Source organism: Monodon monoceros, unplaced genomic scaffold (genome assembly GCF_005190385.1).
Source record: "Monodon monoceros isolate NGI ecotype Baffin Bay Population unplaced genomic scaffold, NGI_Narwhal_1 Super_Scaffold_18, whole genome shotgun sequence".
Lineage (NCBI taxonomy): Eukaryota > Metazoa > Chordata > Mammalia > Artiodactyla > Monodontidae > Monodon > Monodon monoceros.
This window is the reverse complement of record NW_021703774.1, coordinates 73,384,210-73,402,143: the sequence shown is the minus strand read 5'-3', so window position 1 is coordinate 73,402,143 and position 17,934 is coordinate 73,384,210. Positions and strand designations below refer to the sequence as shown.

General features: G+C 50.7%; 1 protein-coding gene and 1 pseudogene across 3 annotated transcripts; both read left to right on the top strand.

Moving 5' to 3' along the window:
* The first annotated feature begins 211 nt into the window (after nt 1–211).
* On the top strand, nt 212–6,317 carry ECM1 (extracellular matrix protein 1). 3 transcript variants are annotated; one of them, XM_029229186.1, is made up of 10 exons: nt 212–315; nt 1,580–1,642; nt 1,723–1,824; nt 1,931–2,008; nt 2,103–2,183; nt 3,302–3,624; nt 3,893–4,267; nt 4,782–5,002; nt 5,172–5,259; nt 5,687–6,317. In XM_029229186.1, the coding sequence occupies exons 1-10, from the start codon at nt 246–248 to the stop codon at nt 5,915–5,917; spliced, it is 1,632 nt and encodes a 543-aa protein (XP_029085019.1). In that variant the 5' UTR covers nt 212–245; the 3' UTR covers nt 5,918–6,317. The 3 variants fall into 3 exon arrangements, with proteins under 3 accessions (XP_029085019.1, XP_029085020.1, XP_029085018.1); XM_029229187.1 differs by having other exon boundaries at nt 1,720–1,824; nt 3,941–4,267; nt 5,687–6,143; XM_029229185.1 differs by having other exon boundaries at nt 1,720–1,824; nt 5,687–6,143.
* Nucleotides 6,318–12,429: 6,112 nt separating this feature from the next.
* LOC114897783 lies at nt 12,430–15,160 on the top strand (annotated as a pseudogene).
* The last annotated feature ends 2,774 nt before the right edge of the window (nt 15,161–17,934 follow it).

The window sequence follows — 17,934 nt, the reverse complement described above, 5'->3', positions numbered from 1 at the left end:
GCCTTCAGGGTGTGTGGGAGGAGTGTCTGCCAGAGGAGGAGCAGCTGGGACTGAGTCACGGCCGGATGCTGAGGAGGGCGGTAGCTATCCCCAGATAGACTATAAAGAGGAGAAGGAACCAGCCCTGAAGTTCACAACAGCAGTAACAGCAACTGGAGAAGCAGGTTTCCAGAAGCCCGGCTCTTCAAATCAGATCTGCCTGAGAGGACCTACTTGGGTGGCCGCTGACCAGTCCTTGCCCCAGGATGGGGACCACGTCCAGAGCAGCCTTGGTCTTGGCCTGTTTAGCTGTTGCTTCTGTAGCCTCTAAGGGAGGTGAGTTGGGGTCAGAGCCAGCACTTGGAAAGGGGGCCTGGCCAGCATGGGCCTGGGGCCTGGGTCCGGCCATCCCAGATGGCTCATCACCAGCAAAAGGATGCCCCATTTGGCTGCCTTTTTCTGAGCAGGCCTGTGGTGAGCCTAGGCACTGGAGCCTTTAACCAGGGAGGGGAGCAGGGGTACAGAAAGAAAGGAGTTCCTAGAGATTGCTGCCAAGAAACACATATTGGAGTCAAACGGACAACTGCGGGGGTGGATGGATTCACAGAGTGAGGGGCCTGATGTATATGTGGCACCTATTAGCCAGAAGTGAGAAGAAGAGGAGCTCCCAGGCTGCTCAAAACCAGTCTGCTGACCCAGAGAGCCTTGACTGGCTCCCTACCTGGTTAGGAGAAGAGAGGGCATCATCCATCTACAGGGCACCAGGCACAGCCACTCTCTAGCTCACACACACGTTATCTGCTTGGATGCCAAACAAAACGTTACTGTGGGAAACTATTGCATGTGTGTCATAGATCTAATCTATCTGGAAGGCCCTGTCTTGTCCTTCCCAGGTCCTGGTCTTTTGTGACTGCAGATCAGCTACAGGTGATTACTTTCCCTGTGGCTTTCTCTTACATGCCTTTCTCTTTTCTAGTTGTGGCGCATAGGCTCCAGGGCACATGGGCTCTGTAGTTGTGGTGTGCAGGTTCCAGAATGCGTGGGCTCTCCATATTGCCTCAGGAGTCCTGAACCATCCCAGTTTCCCAGGTCCTAAATTGAGACCTGAACTAAGGGGGATCTGAGACTAGCTGAAGGGGAGGCACTTCAACTTCTGCGTGGGCTCCTTACCAGAAGGCCCAAAGATGTTTAAAGGGCCTGTGGTAGGCAGGAGGGTGGAGGAGATGGGCAGGTGAGGCTCCAGCCAGTTCAAGGTCTGGACTGTGGAGAGAGCCCAGAAGCTGTAAGGGAAAGGCACTGACACAAGATTAAGGCCTTCCTCCCCAGCCCCATGTGTCACACTCCCTTTAGGCCTGGACTTGGGAGACCCAAGGCTTTGAGCATGGTAGAGGTGAGGCTGTCAGATTATCACACCCAATCGGCCTTGACCAGGTGTGTTTGGGGGGTGGCTTAGGGGACATGGGGCAGGAGCAGTACAGAGAGGCTTCTGGTGTCTTGGTCATCTTTTCTAAGCTCTTAACCTCTACTGCCTCCCCTTCCCATGCTCAGGGCCAGGAAAGGGCCCCTCAAAACCACCCCTGACTTACCCTTCCTCTTCCAGGCATCAAGGCTTCAGGGCAGAGGGAGCTGGGGCCAGTGCACCTCACCCACCCCCTTCAAGAAGGTAAGAGTTTGGGGGAGTGGCATGGGATTGGGGTTCCAGGAGGAAATGTAGGCTCTGACCATCTCCCTTCTTGCCAGTAGTTGGCTATGCTGCACCCCCTTCCCCACCTCTGACCAGAGCTCTCCCCATGGATCACCCCGACACCTCTCAGCATAGCCCTCACTTTGAAGGACAGAGTGAAGGTAAGTCTCAGTTGCACCTCTAGGTTTCTAGTCTGACTTACTTCCTGATCTTCAGAATGGGAGGGGAAGAAGGAGTGGGCTACTTAACACACTCCGCTTTCTGTAGTACAGCCATCTCCATCTCAGAAAGCCATCCCTGTCCAAGAGGAGCTGCCCCCTCCCCAACTCCCTGTGGAAAAGAAAGGTGAGTGCTTACCCTTTCCCTCACTTCCACCCACTACATCTTGCTGACATCAGCCTGAGCCTTGCTCTTTTGTGTCCTCACCCCTATCTTGCAGAGGATCCGCCTCTCCCTCAAGAGGCCGTCCCCCTACAAGAAGAGCTGTCCCCTCCCCAGGTCCCTATTGAACAGAAGGAAGGTAAGTGACTCCTTCCCCTCTTTACCCCCCTGCCTACCCGTGGCTGACAGCATGGGCTTTGGGGCTTCTGCCACTTACTAGCTGTGTAATAACCTTGGGTAAGTTACCTCTCTAAGCCTTAGTTTATTTGTAAAATTGGGGAAATAATACCTATTTTATAAAATTATAAGATTACGTGACACAAAAGTAGCATTTATTTTCACTTCTCTATTGAGTTACTTTTTTTTTTAAAGCATATGCTATTTCTTTTTTTTTTAAATTTTATTTATTGATTGATTTTGGGCTGCGTTGGGTCTTTGTCGCGGCACGCAGGATCTCTGTTGAGGCATGCGGGATCTTTCGTTGCAGGATGCAGGTTTCTCTCTAGTTGTGGCGTGCGGGTTTTTTTCTCTTTTCTAGTTGTGGCGCATAGGCTCCAGGGCACATGGGCTCTGTAGTTGTGGTGCGCAGGTTCCAGAATGCGTGGGCTCTCTAGTTGAGGCGTGCGAGCTCAGTAGTTGTGGCATGCAGGTTTAGTTGCCGTGTGGCATGTGGGATCTTAGTTCCCTGACCGGGGATCGAACCCGCGTCCCCTGCATTGGAAGGCGGATTCTTTACCACTGGACCACCAGGAAAGTCCCTCTATTGAGTTACTTTTTATGAATGGGAACTGGCCTGTCTTCTAGAGATGCCCGTCCCAACATGAATGTTGTTTTACGCATCTCCTTCTACCCGAGTAGACCCATCTTTCCTTTATCAAGAGGAGATGACCTTCCAATCTAAACAGAGAGAGAGTGAGTGACAGCTTTAGTGTGTCCATCCCCCAGCTTTAATGCTCAGACCCTGGTCGGGGTAGTGCGGTGGGGGAGCAGGTATTCTGAGCCTTGGGAAGCAGCAAAGGGAGCAGGCGTGATTCGGGGTCAGGGAGCTATAAGGGTGACACCTTTCATGACTCAGGTCTCTTCCTTTTGGTCAGTCATTCTGAAGTTAAGAGCCACGAATTCATTTGTCCCCTTTTCCTCTATATCCTCCCAACACTTTCTCCTCAACCCCAACTTCTTTCAATCCTCCCAGCTCAATCCAGCCTTTCTCTATCCCTCTGCATGTTCCCCCTTCCCACTCTGTTCTCCCCATTCTAGAAAAGCTGGCTCCCTTCATGGACTACAGCCCCCCAGAGCCTGAGTCTTCGAATCCAGCCCAGCACTGCCAACAGGGTGGACACCAAGGTGGCTGGGGCCACCGGCTGGATGGCTTCCCCCCTGGGCGGCCTTCTCCGGACAATCTGGACCAGATCTGCCTTCCTAATCGTCAGCATGTGGTGTACGGCCCTTGGAACCTGCCACAGACTGGCTTTTCCCACCTTGTTCGTCAGGGTGAGACCCTCAATTTGCTGGAGACTGGATATTCCCGCTGCTGCCGCTGTCACAGCTACACAAACCGCTTGGACTGTGCAAAAGTCACGGTAAGGGTTGGGCTCTTGATCCTGGGGATGTCCTTTAACCCCCAGACAGTATGTGTGTGTTTCAAGGACTAGAGGCCTAGGCCTGGGTATGCAGGAACCTCAGGTCCCTTTCATTGGCCCTACCTTGGGCCTCCTCATTGTGCCAGAAGAGCAGAGGACAGCCTCTGCCTCTTTATTATCTGCATACCCAGGGTCCTTTTTGGAGCCTGGGAGGAAAACAGGTATGTGGAGAGTGGGCTACCAGGCTGATCTACTCCTCTTGCTCTAGTGGGAGGACGCAATGACCTGGTTCTGTGAGGCTGAATTTTCTGTTAAGACCCGACCCCATTGGTGCTGCAAACGTCAAGGGGAGGCTCGATTCTCCTGCTTCCAAGATGAAGCTCCCCGGCCACACTACCAGCTCCAGGCCTGCCCCAGCCACCAGCCTGGTATTTCCTCGGGTCCTGAGCTGCCTTTTCCCCCTGGGCTACCCACACTGGACAATATCAAGAACATCTGCCACCTAAGACGCTTCTCCTCTGTGCCACGCAACCTCCCAGCTACTGACCCCATCCAAAGGCAGCTGCAGGCTCTGACCCAGCTGGAGGGGGAGTTCCAGCACTGCTGCCGGCAGGGGAACAACCACACCTGTACATGGAAGGCTGTAAGTGGGCATCCCAGCATTCTGAGAGCCTGTCTGCCTGCCCTCCTGTCTCTGACCTCTGATCCCACCAGCCTATTTATCATCCATGTACCTACCCGCTGTGAGCATGTCTGCCCATTCATCTGCTTGTGAATGTCCGTGCATCCACTGTGTTCTTTGTCTGAGTTTGTTCATCGTGCACTTTCATCCTGCACTCCTGGCCTCGTCCACCCAATACCCTACACATGTACCTGTCTGCCATCTATCTGTCCAGCTCTGGCCTCACCTGACCCTCTGTGTCTACCGTTCCAGCACATCTCCTGTGGCCAGCTCCGAACCTCATCTGTTGTTCTACCCTTCCACCTTCCCAATCCCATACATCCACAGCTGCCTCCTTGCCCTCTGGTTCTTTGCCCTTCCCTTTTGGCACCTGGGGCTGAAAGTCCCTCATCTCATAGCGTAGGGCAGTGAGGGAAGCAGTGGGTCAGGAGGGCCAAGTGTCCAGGCTTCTGATTTTCCTTTCTCTGGCCCACAGTGGAAGGATACCCTTGATGGCTACTGTGATCAGGAAAAGGCTACAAATACCCACCACTACTCGTGTTGCCACTACCCTCCTAGCCCTGCCCGAGATGAGTGCTTTGCCCGGCAGGCTCCCTATCCCAACTATGACCGGGACATCTTGACCCTGGACCTCAGCCGAATCACCCCCAACTTCATGAGTCATCTCTGTGGAAATCAAAGAGTTTTCACCAAGCAGTGAGTCTTGCCCGGTTCTTCCCCAACTCTTTTCCCTTCTCCAAAACCTCCCTTTTGGGGCACCCTCTGGGGCACTCTTGGGAAGAGCAAAATCATGGTCTGCAAGCACCATTTTGATGCCTGGAGACACCCAAAGACCCTGACCCCTACCTGTTTCCCACCAACATAGTAAGCAGATTCCTGGGCTGATCCAGAACGTGACTGCCCGCTGCTGTGACCTGCCGTTTCCAGAGCAGGCCTGCTGTGCTGAGGAGGAGGTGAGTGTGAGGGCAGGGGGTCATAGTCTCCAGAGGAACGCAGAGGAGGGGAGAGAGAGGGCTGGAACTGCAGGATACCCCTTCTTTTAGTACCTCAAACCAGCCCATAGAAATAATGAGGACTACTGGGGAGATCTTTTTTCTTCGTTCCAGGAGTCTTCACTCCTGACCTGACCTGCTCCCCATCTCTAAGTGCCTATTATGCCTTCTCTGGGCCTCTAGCTTCTGGCATTTCCAGATGTTCACATCTGTCCATCACACGGAGTCTAGCTGTGGAAGGCAGCCTTGTACTCTCTCTGAGCCCCAGAAGGGATCTAGGGAGAGAGCAGTAGAAACTGAGGGAAGGGGGACTTTGGACATCCAAGTAACCAGGCCTGACCTCTGACAACCTTCCTCCCCTATCATGTCCGCTTTACTCCTTCATCAGAAATCATCCTTTATTGATGACCTGTGTGGTCCCCGACGTAACTTCTGGCGAGACTCTGCCTTCTGCTGTAAACTGAGTCCTGGGGATGAACAGATCAACTGCTTCAACACTAATTATCTGAGGAATGTGGCTCTAGTGGCTGGAGACATTAGGGATGCCAAGGACCAGAGGGAGCAGGGCCCAACTTGGGGAACAAATATCAGCCCCACCCCTGAGCCCAAGGAAGAGTGAGTCACCCCAGAGCCTTGGAGGATCAGATTGGGGGACCCCATCCCACCCTCCTGGAATACTCATTACAGTAAACACCTCTTGGATTTGGCCTCATTGTGTCTGTTGTCTCACACAAACACACCCTCCTAAGCCTGCCCGATTTTCTTCAGTGTCTGGCCCCTGAGGCCCACTGCCCCACCCCCACTAACTGAGCTGAAGTCTTTCCACAGGCTTTGTTGGGACCAAAACTAAATGGTTTAACTTCAGTATTTGTCATCTTGAATTTATTCACACATTTAAAAGGAATGTCACTTTGTTAGCTGGCTATCAGGATTCAGAAGTGAAAAAGATATGATTCATGTCTTTGGTGAGCCCCCGAAATGCACAGTCCTGCCTGACATTTTTTAATCTTCACTTCTGATCCTTGGAGTCCATGTGTTTATTCATTCAGTATACATTGATTGAACTGTCGATGTGCACTGTGCTAGACTGCAGGATACACATTCGGAAAACATACAGTTCCTTCCTTCAGGTTGCTCACATTCCAGGAACCTAGCAGGTGTGATTAGTGTTGTGGTACAGGGCTGCCAGAGTGCCAGTATGCTCAGAGCACTTGATAACCGGGCCAGAGCTGGGAGTAGGGCTGGGGGCAGTAGGGGTGCACCAGGGAAGGCCTCTGCAGGGGTGAGGTCGGAGCTTCTCCAGGAGAAGTAGAGGGTACAAGAGGCAGGTACGGACCAGGCGAAGGGGCAACTCATGCAGAAGCACAAAGGCTGAAAGGACCTGACGGTGGTTGTTCCTCCCAGATGAGTCTGGAAAGATGAGCAGGAGCTCATCACGAATGACTCATCTGCCCGGCTTAAAGGGCCTCTTGGCACATCTGCCCGCTAGGGCACCGGTGGTTTCAAGCAGAATATGTGTTCACATTTGCCTTTTAGGATGTCTAGTCGGCAGCCAGCCAGGCAGGAACCTGGGAGGCCACTTCGGACAGTGTCGTGCCAATGCCTGAGGGGAGGGCGCCGTAGCACTCAGACCGGAGCTAGACCACAGGGTGGCGGGACCCTGCGGCCCTTCGAGGTTGACCACAGGAAACCGGAGCCTCCAGGCTGGAGCTGAAAGAACTGGAATGAAGGCTTAGTCCCATGGGGACCCGTCCTCTGTGATTCTGCTGCCTGGACAACTTTCCAGAAAGCAGGACGTCCCCGGCCCAGCTTATGGAGGAAGAGGGTGAAACAGGGACTGCCGTCCTTCCCCAGCCGGGGACTAGATAAGCCCCAGCAGCTCTAAAACTGACACCCGCCATTCCCTCCGCTCCTCCACCGCCTTTTATTTATTTACTTACACTTTGCCCGCATAGCAGTTTTTAACCCATCAGCGTCTTAGCAGCTCCTTCGCCTGTCCGTCAGCACGAGGGCCAATGAGCGGGCGAGAGGCACTCCGTGCCCCGCCCTTGCGACTGCAACCCGGCCAGCGCGGGCCTGCTCGACCCCGGCCGCGCGCTCGCGCTCGGGTAGCGCTCTCGTAGGGCGTCAGCTTCTATGCGCGGACGTCTGGGCCCATTCTTTTTTTTTTTTTTTTTTTTTCTCGGTAGGCGGGCCTCTCACTGTTGTGGCCTCTCCCGTTGCGGAGCACAGGCTCCGGACGCGCAGGCTCAGCGGCCATGGCTCACGGGCCTAGCCGCTCCGCGGCATGTGGGATCCTTCCGGACCGGGGCACGAACCTGTGTCCCCTGCATCGGCAGGCGGATTCTCAACCACTGCGCCACCAGGGAAGCCCTGGGCCCATTCTGATCACCTCTGGGCGTCAGAGACCGGGCTGGCAGAGGCAGGGCGCACTCCTTCCCCGACCCCGTGCGCCCGTTCGCCCTCGGTGTACTGGTCCAAACCAGCTCGCGGGGCGGAGCCCCGGCCGGTGGACGGACGGGCGGGCAGCTCCGCCGGCAGAGGCACCACTAACGGCCTCTGTCCCTCCAGGAGCTTCCCGGAGATGCTTTCGTACTGCATTTGCAAAGCGCCCCGCCAAGTCTGGAGAGGGAGTCCGAGACGAGTTGGACCACAGTCCCAGCCCCGAGGAGTTGACAGTCTACCGGGGAGGAGAGGAAGGAAACCAGGAAAGCAATAGTAAGCAGCTATCATGAAAGAATATCAAGTGCTAAATAGATATAAGCATCAAGAACTGAGAGTTAAAAGAAGTAATTATCTGTAGGAATCGGGGTACTGTTAAATGGAGGAGGTGGCTTTCCACAGAGCCCCGAAGCATGGATAGGATTGCTGTTAGTTACCATATGGTGAACCTGTTAACACTTATGGCAATTCGTTGTATAGAAAAACTTAAAATATATTAAATTCAATACAGTGTTGTATGTCAATTATATCTCAATAAAACTGGAAGAAAAAAATAAGTAAAGTAAAATGTACTAAGTTCAGATAAAGGAGTCAGAGACCCTAACTACTTGGAGGGGCCGGGGAAAGCTTTATGGAGGAATGCAAGCTTGAGTAGGATTTTGCTGGAAGGGAAAGGGAGGATGAACAAAGCACTGGGTGTATGCAAAGTTCAGCTAAAGTAAACAGAGTGTATGTTTGTGTTAAACAGAGTGCTAAGTATTCTGGCTATAAAGAATATTAAAAAATCGTCCTCAAGGATTTTTAGCTCTATGGAGACCTGAATATCTAATGATAGATATTCTCAGGATTCTTTGGGAGCCACTTAGCCTGGCTTTCAGGTAGGTCTTCTGGAGGAGGAAATAAAGCAGGAAGTGTGGTTGGTATATTTGAAGAGCCACTAAGTAGTAAAAATACTGTGGGGGAGTAGCTAGGCATGAGGTTGGAAATTTCAGGCTTTCTGGAAGATCTTGAAGCACTATAGAAGTCACGCCAACTTGGGGATAAGCACCTATAAAGGGTTGTAAAAGAAAAGTGATGTGAACAAGTTTATTTTTAAAAAAGATAAATTAGATGGACAGACAAGTGGGTAGGAGTAGATGAGCTGGAGAGAGGGTAGAGACCCGCACCTGTTCAGAGGTTGAAATTGTAATTCTTCAATATCAATAAAACTGAGAAACTCTGATATCCAGAACTTTGTTAATGGTAGAGAGGATGAAAAGGGAAGGGACATCTTTTAAAGACATTTAGGAGATGGGATTGACAGAAGCTGTTTGCTCCAGGAGATGTCTAGGAAGACTCCCAAGTTTGAGGTTTGGGTAAAGGATATGCAGAATGAGGAGCAAGTTTTACAGGACGATGATGAGTGTTCAGTTTTGGAGTCCTCAGTAGTCAGTGTCCTCAGTGAAAAGCACCTTCAGGAGGAAGATGTCAGAAGCCAAATTCTAGGGAATTGATTGTGAATGGGAGGTGAAAAAGAGGAGGCAGCATGTGTAGCCTGCTGTTTGAATGTCCTTCTAAACACGACACTTGGAAGTCCCTTAGGTAGCACAGGTTCAGCTTGTTCAAAAATGAATTCCTCTGGATATATGGGGAGATGTGAAAAAGAAGATGTAGCAATAAGTGACCTGTAGAATCTGGGTGGTGGGCATATGGGTGTTCACTAGTCAGTCTGTCAACCTTTTTCTTCATTTTTGACATGAGCTTATCATCTCTACCCTCCAACTATCCCTGCCCCTGTGAACCCCATCTCAATAAACAGAACCACCATCTACTCAGTTATTTAGGCAACAGACCTGGGAGTGTCATTTAATTAGTCCCTCTCCTTCTCCCTTCTCTTCCAATCAGTCACCCAATCTCCTAAATATCTCTTACATCCAGCAACAATGGAGTTGCACCTTATACCAAGGTTAGGTTCTAAAGTCAGTACATAAGGCAAAAGTTACATAGTCAACATAACTTTTGGAAATCCCTTAAATCACTCATAAAATACAGCAGTCATGGGACTTCCCTGGCGGTCCAGTGGTTAAGACTTGGCACTTCCACTGCAGGGGGCACAGGTTGAATCCCTGGTTGGGGAACTAAGATCCCTCATGCCACACCGTGGGGCCAAAAGTTAAAAAAAAAAAAAATACAGCAGCCATGGTTTTGTGTGCACAACTCTGTAAACAAAATGTATGTGCAAGTATGTATGTATAAGCCAGTGTATAGTAATGTACAGTATATAATAGGGTATACAATATAACATTAAAGTATTTTCAACTACATACAAAAATGAGATAGCGCTCTCTCCAGCTGCAGGACACGTGGAAGCTCAGAGCCTGAGGCCAACACTGCCAGGACCTCAGGGGGAGAGGAGGGTCTCTGCTCTTGTACTTCAATAAACCTGTTGATCTTAAAAAAAAAAAAAAATGTTAAATGTACACAGGGCACAAGGATGCTGCATTTCTCACCTCTTCACTGCCTCTACCCTAGTCCAAGCTTCCATCAACCCTCAGGATTATTGAAACAGCTTCCCAACTAGTCTCCTGGCTCCTTCCCCAGAGCCTGTCCAATCCACGCCCTACACTCCAGGCAGATTGACCTGCTGACTGATTTGAGCAGGTCACTTTGCTGCTTTAAAACCCCTCAGTGACATCCCACTGGTCCCTTAGGACAACGTTTAAAACACCCCCATATGGCTGCCCCAGCCTTCTGCCATCTGGCCTCTGCCCAGTCTCTGGACTTCATGTCACACACACCTCTTTCCTCTTGTTCTCTAAGCCCTGTCAGAATTGGGCTTTCTGTTCCTCAGGTTCACCATACTCTTTTGTGCTTCAGGGACTTTCCCATGCTGCTCTGTCCGCATAGAACTCTCTTACCCGCTCTGCTCAACTGGTTAACAAACACTTCTTATCTACTCAACGAACCATCCACCTCAATCCCCCAATACTTTGTTCTTGCTAAATTTTATTATTTTAAACTTTTTAATTTATTTTTATTTTTTGGCCACGCAGCATGCGGGATCCCTGAGCAGGGATCAGACTCGTGTCCCCTGCATTGGAAGCATGGAGTCTTAACTGCTGGACTGCCAGGGAAATCCCCTTGCTGAATTTTAAATTTAGAAAAAAAACACTGTGAAAAATAATCCACATATTTAAAATGTACTAAACATAAATGTATATTTCAATGGATTATTATAAAATGAAACCCCCCTGCAACAGCGACCCAGTTCAAGAAAAAGGACATTGCCTTCACCCCAGAAATCCCCCATAATACTGCTTGCTGGTCATAGACTCCTTCAACCCTCCCAAAGTAACCACTGTCCTACTGTCCTGATATTTATCGTAACCATTTACTTGCTTTTTCTTTATTGTTTTACCACCTAAATATGAATCCTAAAAACAATCATTTAGGTTTTCAAAAAACCTTTATTGGGATATAATTCACATACCATACAATTCACCCATTTAAAGTGTACAATGCAATGGTTTTCAATATATTCCATTATTAACTTTTTAAGATTGTGTTAAAATATATAAACATGAAATTTGTCATTTTAACCATTTTTGAGTGTACAATTCAGTGCCATTAATTACATTCACAATGTTGTGCAAACATCACTGCCATATAATTTCCAAAACATTTTTATCACCCCAAATGGAAACTCTATGACCATTAAGCAATTACGCCCCATTTCCACCTCTCCGCAGCCCCTGGTTACTTTTTTTTTTAATTAATTAATTAATTTGTGGCTGCGTTGGGTCTTCATTGCTGTGCGCGGGCTTCCTCTAGTTGCGGTGAGTGGGGGCTACTCTTCATTGCACTGCACGGGCTTCTTATTGCGGTGACTTCTCTCGTTCTGGAGCATGGGCTCTAGGTGTGCAGGCTTCAGTAGTTGTGGCATGCAGGCTCAGTAGTTGTGGCGCACGGGCTTAGTTGCTCCATGGCATGTGAGATCTTCATGGACCAGGGCTCGAACCCGTGTCACCTGCATTGGCAGGCAGATTCTTTACCAGTGCACCACCAGGGAAGTCCCCCTGGTAACTTCTAATCCATTTTCTGTCTCTATGAATTTGCCTATTCTAGGAATCTCATGTACAATATTTGTAGGTACTTCTTTTTTTGGCTGCATTGGGTCTTCATTGCTGTGCACACGCTTTCTCTAGTTGCAGCGAGCAGGGGCTACTCTTCGTTGCGGTGCACGGGCTCTAGGCGCACAGCCTTCAGTAGTTGCAGCACATGAGCTCAGTAGCTGTGGCTCGCGGGCTCTAGAACGCAGGCTGCGGCGCACGGGCTTAGTTGCACCGCGGCATGTGGGATCTTCCCAGGTCAGGGCTTGAACCCGTGTCCCCTACATTGGCAGGCGGATTCTTAACCACTGCCCCACCAGGGAAGTCCCCCATTCATCTGTTGATGGACACTTCAGTTGTTTCCATCTTTTGGCTGTTGTGAATAATGCACAATCATTTAATTTTGCCCATTTTTAAATTTTATGAGAATGGAACGGGACAGAATATATTCTTTGTTATGTCTGGCTTTTAAAGCATGCATTCGGGGCTTCCCTGGTGGTGCAGTGGTTGAGAATCGCCTGCCAAAGCAGGGGACACGGGTTCGATCCCTGGTCCGGGAAGATCCCACATGTCGCGGAGCAACTAAGCCTGAGCACCACAACTACTGAGCCTGCTCTCTAGAGCCCATGTGCCACAACTGCTGAAGCCCCTGCACCTAGAGGCCGTGATCCGCAACAACAGAAGCCACCGCAATGAGAAGCCACCGCACGGGCTTAGTTGCTCCGCGACCCCCCAGCCTGCCGCCAGCCGCCCCGAGAGCACGATGGTGGCGGCCCACCTGTTCCAGAAGTGTTGCCTGGTCCAGAGGATCCTGGAGGCCTGGGAAGCCAGTGACCACACACAGGCAGCGGGTGGCATGAGGCACAGGAACATGGGACACCTCACCCGATCGCCAACACGGTGGCGCAGAACCTGGAGGGGGGCCCCATGCAGACCCAGCTCAGCGAGGTCATCCGAGGGCTCCCCTGGGACTGCTGTGGGCGCTGGGAGAGCTTTGTGGAGGAGACGCTGATGGAGGCCAACCGCAGGAACGCGGTGGACCTGGTTAGTACCCACCATCTTCACCCCTCAAGTGAGGAAGAGGACGTGGAGGGCATTTTCCCTAATGAGCTGGCCCTTCAGCAGGCTTTCTCCGGGTACCAGGTCCAGCAGATGACAGCCACCTTCGTGGACCAGTTTGGCTTCAGCAACGAGGAGTTTGCTGAGCAGGACAACAGCGTCAACGCCCCATTTGACAGGATCTTGGAGATCAACTTCAGCGTCGACAGCCCCGGTGCCGCTCTGTTTGAGGCCTCCTGCAGTGACCACATCCAGCCCTTCGACAAGGACGACGACCTCTGGGAGGACGTCCGTGTGGCCCAAGTGACCAGAGCCAGGTTCGGGGGCCCTCATGCTTCAGAGAGCTGCCGGAAGGATGGCCCAGAGCGCCGAGGCCAGGGCAGGGAGGAGAGCTCGAGAGCAGACAGGGACACGGCTCGGGCGGGCGGGCGCCCCTTGGGCTGCCGCCCAGAAGGAAGGTCCTCGTGTTGAGGGTGGCTCAGAAGCAGGTGCCCCGTGGACGGTGTTTGATGAGCCGGAGAATTCCATGGCCTCGGGCCCGGCCCCGGCAGTGGTGATGGGCGTGGGTTCCAGTGTGTGGGTGGTCAGCTCCCCCAGTGCCTTGGCTCCAGAGGAGAAAGGCTGGGCCAAGTTCGCTGGCTTCCAGCCTTTCTGCTGCTCTGAGTCAGGGCCCAGGTGCAGCTCCCCAGTGGACAGAGGTCATGGCGATGCCCAGGGTGGCCTGAACCAGGGCCCAGAGAGAACCCTTGGCCCGGCCACTCCGGGTGCCTGGAATGCATGTGTTACCAGGAAGGCGCCCCTGGTGGCCTCCAAGAGCCGTGAGGACAAGCTGATGGCGGCTGTTGCCTCGGAGGCTGTTAGTGTGGGTCCCGGTCAGGAGGCCGCCCCCCGCCGCCCGTGTCAGTCCCCAGATGTGGGCGGGAGTGTTGTGGACAGACGTGGCCTGCAAGGTGTCCAGGGAAGGGCCCTGGGCCCGTGTGGCCGCAGAGTGGGTTGAGTGCGCCACTAGCACGCCTCCAGACCTGGCCTCCCTTGCACCTGTGGAAGTGACCTCTGCCCCAGTCGTGACCGTCCTTCCAGAGGCTGCCATGATGGCCACCACAGTACTGAGCAACGCCGGCCCCTCCCTGGCCACCCTGGCAGTCTCTCCTGTGCTGGCCGTGGCCGTCACCACTGCAGCCCCAGCTGGCCCAGCTGTCTCCACGGCGGCCGCCCTAGGGACGGTGACAAAGGACAGGCAGACAGACGGGCCGCCGCCTGCAGGAGCTGCCTTAAGTGGCCTCATGTGAGGCTGCTGCTGCCACCCAGCTTTGGCGCCCCAGCCAAGAACACTACCTGGTGACGCATTTCGTGTTTTTAAATTAAATTAAATTTAATTTAAAAATAAATGCTGCATTGGTAAAGCTGGCAGTTGGAACCAGTCGGACAGCCCAGCCTGCATTTCTCCTGCCTGACTCCGGGTGGGCCTCGAGGGTCCAGCCCCACGCACAGCGATTAGGCCTCAGACGGGGGCTCTGCCTGCGGGGGCCATGACTCCAGACGCCGCAAGGACCGAGGTCTGGGCTGGGCGCCACAGCCTCTGAGCCTGTTTTTATCCATTATTTAACAAACGCAGATAGAGCCACATGTTTGCACTTTTTATCCAGTGCAGGAGAGGGTCTCCGAGGCTCTGGGGACAAATGTGGGTCTGGAGCTGGGTTGGCCAGACAGGGTTTTAGCTGCCTGATGGCCCTGGGAGCTGGCCTTGAGCCAGGCTGCAAACTTGACTGACTTAAAAATAAAACGAGCCCCCCGCAGCCTGGCAGGGTGTCCCAGGCTCCCCGCCGCAGTGGGCAGTGGGGCGCCTGGCAGGAGCTGGCCACGGGCTGCAGGACGGGGTGCGGAGGGCCCAGCAGTGCCCAGGGGTGGGGGGCTAACCCTGCAACTGCTGTGGAGGGTGGGGACAAGCTGTCCTGGGGGTGTGCAGAGTTATCTCATGTTACTGTTCTGATAATCTGACAGGGCACCCAGATCCCACAACTCCCAATAAAAGTTGTTATTCTCACCGAAAAAAATAATAATTAAAAAAAAAAAAGAACAGCATGGTGTATATCCAGAAGAGAATAGCCAAACTCTTACAGCTCAGTACTAAGAAAACAAACAATCCAATAAAACTATGGGCAAAAGATTTGAATAGACATTTTGCATAGGAAGATACAAAAATTGTTAATAAGCATATGACAAGATGCTCAATATCATTCGTGATTAGGGACATGCAAATCAGAACCACAGTGAGGTACCATTTCACACCCACTAAAATGGCTATAATCAAAAAGACAGAGACTTCCCTGGTGGTGCAGTGGTTGAGAGTCCGCCTGCCAATGCGGGGGACATGGGTTTGTGCCCCGGTCCGGGAGGATCCCACATGCCGCGTAGCGGCTGGGCCTGTGAGCCATGGCTGCTGAGCCTGCGCATCTGGAGCCTGTGCTTCGCAACACAAGAGGCCACAACAGTGAGAGGCCCGCGAACCGCAAAAAAAAAAAAAAAAAAAGAATCTGCCTGCCATTGCAGGGGACACTGGTTCGATCCCTGGTCCAGGAATATCCCACATGCCACGGAGCAACTAAGCCCGTGCGCCACAACTACTGAGCCTGCGCTCTAGAGCCCGCAAGCCCCAACTACTGAAGCCCTTGTGCCTAGAGCCCGTGCGCTGCAACAAGAGAAGCCACCACAATGAGAAGCCCTTGCACCGCAACGAAGAGTAACCCCTGCTCGCTGCACCTAGAGAAAGCCGACACGCAGCAACGAAGACCCAACACAGCCATAAATAAATAAATAAATTCATTAAAAAAAAAAAAAAGACAGAAGGACTTCCCTGGTGGTCCAGTGGTTAAGACTCTGCGCTTCCACTGCAGGGGGCGGGGTTTGATCCCTGGTAGGGGAACTAAGATCCCTCGTGCCCGCGCGTCGGCCAAAGAAAACAAATACCAAAACAAAAGACAGATAAAAACAAATGTTGGCAAGGTTGTGGTAAAACAGGAAGCCTTAGACATTCCTGATGGGAATAAAAAATGGTACAGTCACTTCAGAAAACTGGAAGTTTCTCAAAAAGTTGAAATATATTTACCATATGACCCAGCAATTGAACTCTTTGGTGTCTTCCCAAGAGCTATGAAAACATATATATCCACATAAGAACTTGCACACAAATGTTCCTAGCAATATTTTTCCATAATATAATAGCCAAAAAGGAAACCAAATTGGAAACATCCTAAATGTCCATCAACTGGAGAATGGATAGATAAAATCTGGTATGTCCATACAATGGAATACAATTCAACAATTAAAAGGAACAAAATACATGTTATGGCTTGGATGAACATCAAAGAGCATGCTCAGTGAAAGAAGTTAAACACAGGAGACCTCATATTGTATGATTCTATGTATGGGAACTATCCAGAGAAGGCAAAGCTATAGAGACAAAGAGTAGATTAATGGTTGCCTGGGGAAGGAGCGGGAGAACAGGATTAAGAGTAAATGTGCCATGAGGGATCCTGTTAGAGTGATGAAAAAAAAATTTTTTTTGGCCACACCACATGGCTTGTGGAATCTTAGTTCCCAAACCAGGGGTTGAACCCAGGCCCTCAGGAGTGAAAGCACAGAGTCCTAACCACTGGACCACCAGGGAATTCCCAAAAATATTTTTAAACTGATTTATGGTGGTGGTTACCCAACTTGGTAAACTTTTAAAAATGTCATTGAATTGTACACTTGAAAAAGGTGAATTAAATGATATGCAGAATAGGCTTTAATAAAGTTATTTTTTAAATTTATTATTTAGTTTGGCTGCATTGGGTCTTCATTGCGGTGCGTGGGCTTCTCATTGTGGTGGCTTCTCGTTCTGGAGCACGGGCTCTAGGCACAGGGGCTTCAGTAGTTGCAGCACGCCGGCTCAGCAGCTGTGGCATGCAGGCCCTAGAGAGGGCGGGCTTCAGTAGTTGTGGCTCATGGGCTCTAGAGCGCAGGCTCAATAGTTGTGGCACACGGGCTTAGTTCCTCCGTGGCATGTGGGATCTTACCGGACCAGGGATTGAACCCGTGTCCCCTGCATTGACAGGTGGATTCTTAACCATTGCACCACCAAGGAAGTCCCTAAAGTTATTTTTTTAAACATGGGTATAGAAGATAGACCATTTAAAATACTTAAGACATGTTAAATACATAATTATGATTCCAAATTGCCATTGATTTATGCTTTGTATTTCACCAAGATGTATTTATCCACTATAGAAACTGCTCCCCTTCCCTGCCTATGGAATGTTAAGTTTGCACTCAAGGTGATATGTCTCCCTTAATTTGATATGCCACTAATTTATGGTTGTGCAGAAATATCAACAGCCTCATTTAAAACACACACATATGCATTTACATTTACCTAAATTTGTAAAAAATAATGAGGTGAGGTAGAATTTCCTGCCTCCTGAAAATTTGTTTTTAGCTACTAAAAAACCTAATGTTTCCAGGGCTACTGAAAATATACATTTACAAAGTCATTTACAAACTATTTTGAGGGTTAGTATTGATACAAAGACCACTGATAAACCTGATGTAAAATGTCCCAGACGTGACTTCCTATCTCCTGTGCACCCAAGGCTGCACCAAAACCCTCCTCGTTTTCTCTAGTAAGTCTTCCTCTCTTCCTCCTCCTTCTCCCTTTTCTTTAAGGTATTCTTTACGTACCATTCTTGTTTTTTTTTTTTGAAATATCATATACAGCTTTATTATTACCATGTCATTTTTTTTTACATCTTTATTGGACTATAATTGCTTTACAATGGTGTGTTAGTTTCTGCTTTATAACAAAGTGAATCAGTTATACATATACATATGTTCCCATATTTCTTCCCTCTTGCGTCTCCCTCCCTCCCACCCTCCCTAACCCACCCCTCTAGGTGGTCACAAACCACCGAGCTGATCTCCCTGTGCTATGCGGCCACTTCCCACTAGCTATCTATTTTATGTTTGGTAGTGTATATAGTCCATGCCACTCTCTCACTTTGTCACAGCT